Raw genomic sequence first — 13,183 nt, 5'->3', positions numbered from 1 at the left:
ATATTGGTTCTGTACTGATGAATTTATTATAGTCTATGAGATGTAGGTAGGACACATTATAAATGTTAGTACCTTTGGAAGAAGCTGTAGGATCATGAGTCAGGACCATGATGAAATCACAAATATTGCCCAGATGGCAGTACCAATCGTGTATTCTCGTACTCTTTTAATTTTGAATAATTAGCGTTCGGTTATGCAAAAGACTAGCATTAACTTTTGATAATTTAAAAAAATTGAAAATATAATTAGTACATTCTTAGGATTTTATTTTAAAGTAAACTGCATAATAATTTCTGTGTTCAACTGGATTTTTGAGATGAATCATATATCTATTTTATTTTCTTTATTTATTTTTCGATGAATATAACAGGTGTGTATATAGGTTTTTAACGTTTATCAGCAAAAAGATATTGTAATATCACTAAACAAGGCCGATTTGGGGATTTATTTATTTATTACATTTTATAAAAACTAGATTAGGGTTTATTTATTTATATTTTTTTTTTCCAAGAGTTTGAGTGAAAACTCGTTATCAGTTGAGTGGTGGAGATAAGACATGAACATGTCGCTGTCAGTATGCGAATGTCTGTTTAACAACTAGTAGCTTCAGATCACAAAGGTGTCCTTTATAGTATGTTCGATCTACTGCATAATACTCCTAAAGTGACCACCAAGCAGCTAGCCACTGATAATAATAATAATTTGGTCATGCTATGGCCACGCATTGCCATTTACTTCTGCTTGAAAGCTGTAGCCACACGTCTGCGCAATAAGGTCAGTGATGTTTTACGTATTTAAGGGTTTTCTTTCATCAATAAGGCATATATATCTCTCAAGCACGAATTTAAGCCTAATCTTGAGACGGTGTCTGTGCCATTCCTTTTTCCTCCCTTCTTTGTTCTCCATCTAAATAACGTGCAGACTTTTGGTAAACTTGACCTGGTTTTTATTAAGAAAAGAAGTAATACTTAGTTTTGTCTATTTTTTTTTTTTTTTCTTTCTTTATGATTCAAGGCGCGTTAACATCTTAAGTTATTGGCGTCCAGAACTTTCTATAGTGAGTTTTGTAAGAAGCTTCTAGGAAGAGAAAATCTGCGGGTCAGCAGCTGGATTCGAACCCGGGATCTCTGCGTAGGAATCCAATTCGCTAACCATCAAAAAAAGTATTCATACACTAAGTTTTTTTACTTTATCTACTGAACTTTTTGTTTCTAGGATGACTATTTCTTCAGCACTGAAATCGAAGATAGTAACAATGAATTTAATGCTCTCATTTTCTTTTATAAACATTAAGAATTGATTAAAAAGCAGAAAAATAATTTATTATATGCAAAATAAGTATTCATACACTCAGTCTGAATGTTATAATTAAGGCAAAACTAAAGACCTAAAATTTTGTAAGCAATCCCTTTGCATTTGTTATTGCCTGAAGCCTCCTTGGCATAGATTTCTGATGGTCTGTGGCGTAACAAGGGTCCCTGAAGTTGACGCGAGGCTTTCTGAGAGTTGGCGTGCTCATCGGAAGCGCATACTTCTTTTAACAGGATAACGATCCCAAACATACAGCCCAAAATGGCTAAGGAATGACTACTTTATAATGCCCGGAAACAACTTCTCACCCCTCCACAGTCTCCGTATATAAACCCTATTGAAAATTTATGGTCTTATTTGGGACGGAAAATTCGAAAATTTAAATGTTCTTCCAGAGAAGAGCTCATAACCAATTTAAAGAAATCATGGGCAGAAATCACGTCTCAAGGTACACTAAACCAGGTGGAATCTATGCCAAGTAGGCTTCAGGCAATAACAAATGCAAAGGGATTGCTTACAAAATATTAGGTCTTTAGTTTTGCGTTAATTATAACATTCAGACTTAGTTATGAATACTTATTTTGCATAGAATAAATTATTTTTCTGCTTTTTAATCAATTCTTTATGTTTATAAAAGAAAATGAGAGTATTAAATTCATGGTTACTATCTTCGATTTCAGTGCTGAAGAAATAGTCATCCTAGAAACAAAAAGTTCAGTAGATAAAGTAAAAAAACTTAGTGTATGAATACATTTTTTGACCCACTGTATATGGTTTTAAAATGAAACTAAATATTAATGGTTTTTCCTTATTGAATTTATTGTTTCCTTTTGTAAATGTTTATCTCTGTTATTTCCACAATGACGAAACAACCAACTTTATCTCATGTATACGTGATATATATCACGAATCTCTACATTTGTTAAATATTTAAGTTTAATAAGTGTTTTATTTATTAGTGTTCATTTTACTAAGTGCCTACTTCTACTTGGTTTTGAAAAACTTGAATTAATTATATTCAAAGTACTCGTCATAGACTAAATTCTTTACTTAATTAATTTACAGAGTCATAAATAAGGGATGTGAACAGAGTGACAGATTTATTTAGGTATCGATCTCGTCCTTGTATCTATTCTATGAATAAGTATTTGGCCATGTCTAGTGGAATACAGCTGTTCAGAGTTGAGGTTTGTCCTCGTCGTCCAATTACAGACTGTAGTAAATGTTCACGCCGTTTGTTTCCTGGTTACGTCATGCTTTATTTTTACTTTAGCTCGCCGACCACCGTTAAATAACCTAGGTTTTTTATTTGCCTAATAAAATTTTATTACAATATTTACTTTATTAATAATTTTTTACTTTCATTTGGACCAAATTCATCATTTACAAAGTATTACCAATCAGGTTTTAGAAAGTGTCCTTCATTGATGACGATAGAAAAACGTTAGAAAGCAAAATTTAATTAAAAGTGTATCTCAATTTGGAAGGTGATTGCACAAAATTGCATGTAGGTCGGGAGAGATGTATTGTTGCAGCTATTTTCCCAGTTGCTGGAAACACTGCAGCAAAAGTTGAACTGTGTGAAAATTTTAACTGACTTTAAATTTTTGTCATTCTGTAAAAAAAGAGATTCGATTCATATAAAGGACTGGCAGAGTATGATTTTAAATCTTTTCGAGATTTTGCGGAAGTCAATAGACTTTAAAACCCAAACAGTTAATAATTTCAAAAAAAAAAAAAAGCCATGAAAGCGAATGGCGGGCGGCTGCCGGTGATCTAAATTGCTGATCCGGAGACTCCAGCCAGGGCTGGATAACAAGGTACATTGGAGGTGCTCTCTTTTAAAGAGAGATCTTCATGGATCATTATTTTGATTTAAAAACTAGGCTAAATCCAATAATCTTTTAGAGTTTATGTGGCCATCTAAACAGCATCTTTGATCTTTTGTCGGATTGTTTTGTTATTGGGAAGAATAATTTCGGAAACTTTGGTTTGGAATAGGATTTCCGCGGCAAAACTTAGGTGTGATTCATCACTTGAATACATAGATACTTATGATGAGCACTGGATTTGTGAATTGTACCTACCTGTTGTTGATTTCTTGGTTGTTTTGAATTATTTGGTGACGCACAGACCGTTATTGTGGTAGTAGAAGTAAAAGTTAAATTTTTCTTCAGTCAAATAAAGTAGAATATTTTATTAGAAAGCAGAACTTAATTTATGCTAACTTTAAATTCAAGAAAATATGCACATATACTGACTGCAAAACAACTAAAAAAAATATTTGTAGATATATACATTTATTTAAAACAACAATCTGAAGAAAGTGAAACGATGTTTATCAAATAAGGCAATTTAGCGACAAAGATCGAAGTGATGATATGATACTTAGAGACCATCACGTCAAGTACGACGGTCATGTCTTGCAGCACTTTGTAAGTTTTGTAAAATATTTTGTTTTTCTGCCATAGATTAGTGATTAAACTATTAGTAGTTTGTTTAAAGTTAGAGAAAAAGAGGGGCTTAATGAAGAATGGGGCTTCTTCATTCGCCAGGTTAGGCTGCAAATCTAGGCACCAAGGAAGAATGGATGAAAAAGCTTTTTTTCCCATCTAAGAAGAGTAAATTTAGATTATTTCCAAAAGTGTGATCTTAAGCCAGTGCGAGGTGCTCAAAAACTCAACTAGAATTCCTCTAAAATCCTTCCCATACGACAGTTATGGTTCTATTGCAGTTCAGAATCGTAAGTTCAATGAGGTCTTGACTCCACTTCATTAAATAGTTTGGTTCTGTATCTGTTCATCTTTTTTTGTAAATCATACAGCACTTTTTGTTGTCTTAAGACATCATCCTCTGTTCATTAATTGTCATTAATCTTGCAGGATGTCTTCATAATCTCCTCGTCTAGGCGAATCTAAGTGCTTACTAGATTCTACATGCCCATCATACGTCATGAGAGTTATTGTGAACCATCATGCAATTTGCCTCGAATACTTTCGGGTCCACTGCGTCGTACTAATCTTGAACTAATAGATGTGGAATGTGTTAAATATAAAAGTAATATAGTTAATCCTGATTAAATAATAAATCTAGTGGTTATAATAAACACCTATGTATACCTAAATAAAGTAAGATTTATTATAATAATTAAACTTAGCAATTTGCACAGCTAATGCCCGTACAAGCTCATTTGGATTTCTATGAAGCTTGTTCATTTCCTATTTGACCTTGGAAGAAGGCAACATGCCTTAATGTATCGTACATTGGTAATGTTGGAATAGAAGGTTTTGACCTATTTGTGGTTTGAAGGTCAGAAACTTGAAAGGTTGTCGTCGTTTAAATATTCTATTCTTTAGTTCTGATGTTTAACCATTTTCTGTCTTTTATCATATTTCTGTGGAATGTTGATAACAAAACAAAAATTTCTTTATTTTATTGTTCTTGCTTCTTGACCTCTTTTAGTAGTAAAACTGCTCAAAGTGGGATAAACTGCTATGTTTAAGTTCCAGTACTTGGTAATTAAATAACGTTCAACTTGAATTGAGAATATTAATGTATGTGGTTGTATTATATATTTATTTATTAAGAACTTGATTATGAAGGTACTTAAATTTTGTGTATTGCGTGTTACAGGGCTCGCCACTGTCAGTAAGTCCTGGGGACAGTGATGAAGGACCAGTTTTAAAACATCCCAGACTCTCCTGCAGTACACCTTCAACATCCGATAGTAATCTGTATCAGGTAAATCATCGCCATTCTTATTATCTAATCATTAAGGGGAAGATTTTCAATAAAATATTGTATTTTCTGAGTATTATAGAGCGGTTCTCTTCTTCATGGATTTGAGACCTAACATAATACAACATATCTCTGCAAAAACTATAAAAATTGTCTGGAAAAGACAAAATAGAAAAATTGGGAAGAATTTTTCTCTTTTTAGGAAACGTTCGTTTGTGGAGATGCAAGTTACTCATTTCCCAACTTTAAAGCCCAAATAAGCTTCAGAACAAGGCAACAATGGTACCACAAACATCTTTCTCCTACTTGTCGAAACAAAACCTTCTCCTAATAACTTAACCTCAGAAGAATCAAGAACTTGAGAGAATAGATGATTTAACTTAGGCGCATCCCTATCACCTGTGCTGAGAGAACACGTATCTGCTTTGTTCGGAAGTGCTTCGCGAGGAAGAAAATCCAGAACAGTCACTGACTTCAACTTTAAGCGAATGGTATTAGTTGGCTAAGCTGAAGAATTATCTCAAGATAATAATCTATTTATTCATTCACATTCGGACATTTACCTACTCGTAATGCCTTAAGCCCAACCTTATATTAGCGCATCTCCTCTACATGGGCGAACATTAACTCAATACTGCAGTCATTGAGACTTTCAATGTTAGCGTGCCATTTACTGACTTCGCTTCATTTTCTGCAATGAGAACATTGAAATCCAAAGGGTTTCCCCAAAAGTCGCATCTTTTACAAAGTAACACTTAGGCCTAACAGCTAATCGTTATCTTCGCCTACTGAACTTCCGTTGCAACCATGGTCTATTATCTTTTTTCCTATTTTATGTCTCGCAACAAGAGCAACTCTCCATGAATTTCTTTTTGGACCTATTTCATGTTTATAAGAGATCTTCGAGTGGCCAATAATTATATCCCATTTCCATCTCAGCTGTTACCAAAGGAAATGGTGGTTCTGCAATGCTGGATGTTGTCAAAAATGCGGGAAAACATGCGAACTATGAGAGATAAAAATCGTTGATTTTAGTTTTGATACTCCACACTGTCCTAATATTCAGATATCTTTTGTACTTTTGGCCAAATGAGATGCTTTGTAGATTTTGCTAATAAGTTGTTTCATGTAACAAATTGCACCTGTTTACCAAAACATTTACCCTAATGATGGAAGATTTGCGAGGAATCTGCAGTTTCTGTAACTCAACCAACCCGCATAGCCACGCCCTGAAGAGGACAATATATTCGTCGAAACGTGGGCAAAGAGACGAATTGTTTTATTTGACCGATTCCCTCGCAAATCTTCCAACCTAAGTTTAACAATTTGCGGTCACGAAAACTATATATTCATTTACCCTCATCTATACTTTGTTGTTTCAGGATAATGACGTGTGTTTAATGGAAGCCGAAGAGGATCTGGTTGTGGTAACGACAACGGAAATCATCTCGGACGACGTAGCAGAAAATATCGAACGATTAGAACGAGGTAACGACCCGCCGTCCACAACGACAACGTCAACGACGGTGGCCGTGGTGGCGGCGGTATCAGCGCAAGAATTGCAGACACTACAACCACAAGTGGAAGAATTACCAGCCGAACTTAACATGGAAATCGAAAGGGCTGCTGAACTAGATGCAACTACCGTTCAAATACAACAACAATTAAGAAATAGGGTGGCAGCGTTAGATATTGTCTCGTCACAGGATGACGATGTACATCCGCCGGAAGAGTTCACTGCAGTTGATCAAGCGGTTATCTTCAATCCGGAACAAATGTCCATACCTGATGAGAAGAACTTATTTCTTAATGAGTTTGCTAAATATACAAGGTTAGAGTTACAATTCTACTTTTTTCTTTTCTTTTTCATAGTCTCAATGAACAGTTTAAGATAGACTTAGACTTAACTTTGGCCACGAATTGATGATCCAATGATCCATTCTAGAGGTTTAGGCAACCATCCTCATGACTCCAGTATGTTCCGCTCAACGATTCTGCTCTTGGTTTGTACGAGTAATTTGTGAACTAGTTGCAAGTCATAGAGGTCTAAGACCATGAATCTGCATAAACGTACCATAAAAAAAAATTAATATAATGGGAATTCGATTGTGACAATGCTGAGTTATTATCGCTCCTTTAACTATCCATTTTTTCTTTTTTGTCATTCTTTGTAATTTGTTGGGATGAGTCCTAAAGATCTACTGCCTTCTATATACATTCTAACATCGATAACATCAGTCTCTTATGAAATAGAATAATTGTTTTCCATTAATACTGCAGGACTTAGCTAGAGTTAGAACAGAACATCATTTAAAACATTAAAACAGTGATTCTCAACCTTTTTTTTGTCGCGGCACACTTTTAACAATTTCAAAAATTTGGCGGTACACCAGCAATAAGATAAGTTTAAAAGTATTTTACTTATCCCATAATACACTGTGTAAAATAGTTTATGTTCAGTTTCAGTACTACAAAAACAACAGTATATGTTTATTAAGGATTAATTACAAGTTAATAATAAGAATACTTTTAATGAGAAATTTGAGCTTGATGTTTTTTTTTATAATTTCGTTTATATTTGGTCATATAAATGATAATGCTACTTTCACAACGTCTTCTACATATTATTATTATAATTTTTATTGTATGCATTTCTAAAATTTGGCGGCGGCACACTTCAAAACTTTCGCGGCACACAAAAGTGCCGCGGCACAGTGGCTGAGAATCACTGCATTAAAATATCGCTTCAAAACAGCATGAGTTCCGTTTTTAAGCAGTTTTCTTCTACCCGAATCCATGAGTAAGTTCTACATCGAAATCATTTATGATTAACTGCAGGATATTGTTGTTTTTAACTATAACTACAGAGTTGGTAATAAAAAAAATATATATATTTCTATAATTTATGTTTCTTACTAACCCAAACTTCTCTGTGATGTTTCCAACTTGAGAATCTGAAGGAGGACCTCAAAAAAGAGTTTAATTCTTATTGGGCAAACATTAAAATATTAAAAATATTTATTTAATCAGTACATGATCTTATAATATATGTAAATAACTTTGATTTAATAATAATTGCTCCATTTGATTACAGCTACAAAAACAATTTATTTAGTTAATCTTAAATGGCAAGATCATTTTAGATAATTTCAATAGATAATAGTTTTGATTGCTTAGAATAATAAATGAATGTTAATATTGATTTTTAAATCAGCATCATCATCATGGAAATTAAATTTTAACAAGAAAAAATGTAAATTCAAGTTTTTAATTTGATCACTAAATTTGCGGTTCGTTGGGAATCCAGTACGCTAAACACTGTGCTAATCCCTTTTCTAATTATTATTTTGAAAAATTTTTAGTAAACTTTAGTACTATGCAAATTATTAGCTTTCAGTTTTACTTGAAAATTGTACTTAAAAGTTTATTTTAATGGCGTTTTAGTGGAAGTTTGAATGAGGAATAAGTTTAAATTGTTATTAAAAGTTGTGTGCTGAAGGAATGTCTTCACAAAGAGCTCTATAGACCAATTAAATTTTTAAACAAGGTTCATGTAGAAGTCGAAGGAGTCACAGACAGTAGAATCAAATCATCACACCAGATTTCTCAAATAAGTTTTTCATTTTCTCGAAATTCCTCCTTCAATCCATTCTTGCTTTTCTAAGAATTCTTTTTCATGAATTTACGTTTAGGCCTTTTATCTTTCTTCAGTCCTGCTAGGGAGAATACATACATTTCTGCTTCTTTAAAAAGAAAGGCAGCTTTGATTCGAGACCAAACCTCTTCTTTTTTCGAAGATTGAGATTCACCGTGGTGATCGAAGCATTTTAATGTGCTTTTTCTTGCACTTGACTTCCTTTTATATGTCTCCAGAAAGGAACACTAGTTTTGTGCTAAAACATTCCAAGTATTTTAGGTGCATTTCATTCTAAAGTTTTCTTCTTCGTCCAAATAACTTTTAATAGGGAGCCCAAAGTTATACTGCAAAGCAAAATCCCTCTGTGATTGAATTATTTACCTAATAATAAGAATAATAAACAAAAATGAGGTATTTGTTGCTACGTTTAGACACATTTCCAGTTCTAGACTTGGCAATCAGGGCCTCTGTTGATTTTGCTCATAACTTTTTCTTATTACAGAGTGTCTACCTTATTTTACAATATTATAATAAAAATACTGTAACTTTACACTAAATATTGTTTCAGATCGGATCGTAATGGACGTAACGCTACCTTCTATTTCAAACATGAAGACACAGACACGGAAATCATCGGGCGTGGAGATGTCGCTGGTCAGGATGGTCAAAGTGTTAGTGGTAGAAGTGCCTCTGCTCTGGTCAGAAGTGACGGTTCAGTGTCTTCAGACTCTGAAGGATGGACCTACAAGGACAATATCGTTGATGATGCGAGCGCTATTGAAAGGCCAGCACAAGAGGTAATGTACTGCACAGTAAAATGATGTAAAGGAAAAGCAAAAAGAATTTTCACTTAAACAAAGTAAAGAATAAAATAAAAAAACTCACGTAACAAACATGTGGTTAATACTTCGATTTTACTTCTAACGTGGTGTCCATTATGGAGAAATTTAGGAGAATTTCGAAGTAAAGGAAGTAAAGCAATCTTAAATAAAAATTGACCCAAAAATTTATCAATGACTGTTGAAATAAATATACAAAGTGAAAAAGTTACGACGTGCAAACTTTAATTACAATTTATAAAAAGACGAAATCTCTGAATTAGAAATGCTGAGTTTAAGTGCATATTTATAAAGTTGATCTCTTTCTTTTTGCCAGAAAGTTAAATTTAAAACCATGAAAAGAATCACGAAAGCAAATGATTGAATTTAAATCCTTTTTTTCTAAACGATTAACACTAAAATGCCTTTCCAGATTCCTTCAGTAATTTAATTTTAATACATTTTATGGTATCCTTATAAAAGTTACTGGGGTCTATCTTGCACAGATGCCGTTCATATCTGTAAAATAAGCAAGTTTATTTTCTTTGAATTAGTATTAAAAATTCGGGTGTCTTTCTCGATGTGAAGCAAGCCTTCGATCGGGTTTGGCACCCGGGCTTGCTCTGGAAACTCAAGGGCATTCTTCCGTTCACTCACTTCCTCATCTTGAAATCCTATTTGTCTGATCGTCATTTTCAAATTCAAATCGGGACATCGTATTCAGCTAAACATCGCATTGAAGCGGGTGTTCCTCAAGGAAGCATCTTAGGACCTATCCTATGTTATATACACAGCAGACATACCAATCCATCCTGAAACTGTCCTTCTAACTTATGCAGATGATACCGCTATACTTTCTCCTCACATTGATCCGGTAACTTCACATAGAAACCTTCAAACACATCTCTTTTCTCTTGAGGAATGGTTTAAAAAATGGAAAATCAAGTTAAATGAAACCAAATCTCAAAATATTACTTTTACTCTCCGCCGCATCACTCTTCCTCCGATCTTCTATGACTCAATTCCAATTCCTCCTGCCAATGTTGCCCGTTATCTTGGGCTTTATTTAGACAAAAGACTGACTTAGAACCCGCACACACGACTTAAACGAACTGAAGTTAACAGGCGTTATCGACTACTTAAAAGACTTCTAGACCAACGTTCAAAACTTTCACTTAATAACAAACGAATGATTTACAATTCCATACTAAAACCCGCCTGGACGTACGGTATTGAACTGTGGGGTTCAACGAAACGCTCCAATCTTCAACGAATTCAATCTCTTCAGTCTAAAATTCTCCGCACTATCGTTAACGCTCCATTTTATGTTTCTAATCAGACCTGGAAATTCCGTTTGTTGGTCAGGTTGCACGAACTCGCTATAAAAGTTTTCATCAGAACATGCACTCTCATTCCAATCCTCTTATCCGCCACTTATCATCTCATCACCATCCAGATCATCCTCCCAGACGACTAAAACGCCAGTGGCCTCGCGATTTTCTCTCTTCTGAGGAGAGTAGCTAATCCTAGAGATGACTTAGGGAGTGTTATCACTGGGTAACTTCTCCCCTCAATTAGTGAGAGTTTGTAGTGGTATCAGCTATTGACATTGTTACTAATAGTGCATCTAACGCTGGTGTAACTTAACAAATAAATTAAAAAAAAAAAAATAATTTTTCACATGCAAAGTTTTTAGTGTCCTAATTGTTCTAGAAATACAGGTTATTAATGCATTACAGGTAATAAGGCAGTTGGTAAACCGAGCTGAAGAGATGGTCATAAATTCGCCGCAAAGAAAGAATTCGGCGACATCTAAAGCAAGATTGGCCATCGCTGTCAACCCTGTCATCACTGGTGGCGGAAGTTCTGCCAAATATTCTCGAGTAGAATCTTGGCTTTATACCGAAGAAAATAAGGTTTGTTAAAAAGTATTTTTTATTCTTCTGGGAGAGTTGTTGGTGTAGCGTTTGTGAAGCGTAAGTGTGAGATCTCCCGATTGGAATCCTGCGTTTAGCATTAGTCCATTACTTTACTTCTTTACTTTTAAAAAAGATTTGTCCGTGTAGAACAACTAAGTAAAGATAAGAACTAAAAGATGATTTGTATTTATCTTGCTAGCCATTCTTTCTCTTTTAAGAAATAATTTTTCTATTTATAAAACATGTGCAGCTGAACATTTACCGTCGTATTCAGTAGTTCAAGAAGAATTTGGTCTGCTTGTGGATGCTATAACAAATATTTCAAAATATGGGTAGTTAATAATGAAGAACTATTTCATATAAATTCATTTTAAAATTTAAATACTTTTTTAGTTGAATGTTCTTCCGGCTCTCTTTCGGTCATTTTTGTAAATTAAATGTGAATAGCATTAGTATGTGCTTATATATTTTAAAAATTTAAGATTACATATTCTTTTCTCATTAACTCTGTTTTAAAGTATTTTCTTTTATATAATCTAATGTTTTAACTGAAAACTGCTGGGTGAATGGAGGAAAATGAGCTTTTTGAACAGTTAGAACTTAAATTTTTGAACTGGAATATAGTTATTAAATTTCTTTTAACAATCACTATCAAAATTAAAGTACAAATTGAATTTCATTGGCCCCCCCCTTCTCAATTTTTTAAAAATTGTCCAGCTTTTATTTCCTGTAGTCTGATTTTTCCAACGTTTATGTCTTTTCGGGCACTCCAAGTAAATGAATAAAGCAACAGTGGAAATTCTCGTACAATAAGAATAAACTCCAGCAATTTTTTCCCCTGGAATTGAATTTTTCTTTTTTTTAATTACAACCTTTTTGAATTTATTTTAAACCGTTTTCAGGCAATTGGAGATTCTTGTGATGCTAGCGGTGAATATACAACTGAAGATGATGATATTGAAGATTCAGTAAAACTTTGCGATGTAACGGATTCAACAATACAAGATCCGGACGCAACAATCATTCAAAATGAATCAACAGAATCGCTCACTCAGTATATTGAGGAACCAAAGGTATTTATTTTGGATTTTTTTAGTCCCTACCTTAGATTTGTTTAAAATACATGTTAAAAGTTTATTGTTGATTCTACTTAATCTAGGAATGTTATTAGTTAATCCTTACACTCTATTATTTTTGATTCACTTTGTGCCCCTCAACATTTTGATAAATGCTTGCTAGACACCTTGAATACTTGTATAACTTCTGGGTTCACTTGATTCCACAACCATTCTCCTTAGCATTACTTCAGTGAAATCCTTCTCAGATACACACTTAAACTCTTTGGTTAAAGGACCAAATTTCTCCTGCTTCTAACTAATTGGGCTCGAACGAATCTATTGGGAAATAAATCTGTTTAACCATACTACTGAGTAGTTAGTTTGGGGCGGAATGTTTGTACTTGTTCACGATTTGGAATTTTTCAACGTTTAATCGTATTTTCTATATTCACCACATATTATTTCAGTTGGACTTATCTGTTAACAGGTGGTTCTTAGAGGTAAGAAACGAGAAGGTCAACGTCCTTGGAGTGTATCTGGTGCCAGTAATGGTACCGGAACACCCCCAACGCATGACACTCTGGCTCATTCCATCTCAGAGTCTGCTATACACGAACTTGGCAATGGCACTCCAACACATTGGTAATCTCTTGAAATCTTTTGATACGTTAATTATAAAAATTGATATTAGAGTTTTATTTA

General features: G+C 33.9%; 1 protein-coding gene across 1 annotated transcript in view; it reads left to right on the top strand.

Moving 5' to 3' along the window:
- klar (klarsicht) overlaps window positions 1-13,183 on the top strand; it is a 337,779-nt gene that overhangs the window by 260,027 nt on the left and 64,569 nt on the right. Inside the window, exons 10-15 of the mRNA XM_074129074.1 lie at window positions 4,945-5,052; window positions 6,432-6,880; window positions 9,255-9,483; window positions 11,244-11,420; window positions 12,326-12,496; window positions 12,969-13,123. Coding sequence (XP_073985175.1) covers window positions 4,945-5,052; window positions 6,432-6,880; window positions 9,255-9,483; window positions 11,244-11,420; window positions 12,326-12,496; window positions 12,969-13,123 — 1,289 coding nt within the window. The remainder of the gene's footprint in view (window positions 1-4,944; window positions 5,053-6,431; window positions 6,881-9,254; window positions 9,484-11,243; window positions 11,421-12,325; window positions 12,497-12,968; window positions 13,124-13,183) is intronic.

The sequence above is a fragment of the Rhodnius prolixus genome, unplaced genomic scaffold, assembly GCF_049639745.1.
Source record: "Rhodnius prolixus isolate KJV_2025 unplaced genomic scaffold, Rpr scaffold_1, whole genome shotgun sequence".
NCBI classification, from domain to species: Eukaryota; Metazoa; Arthropoda; class Insecta; order Hemiptera; family Reduviidae; genus Rhodnius; species Rhodnius prolixus.
This window is presented reverse-complemented; position numbering and strand designations above follow the sequence as displayed.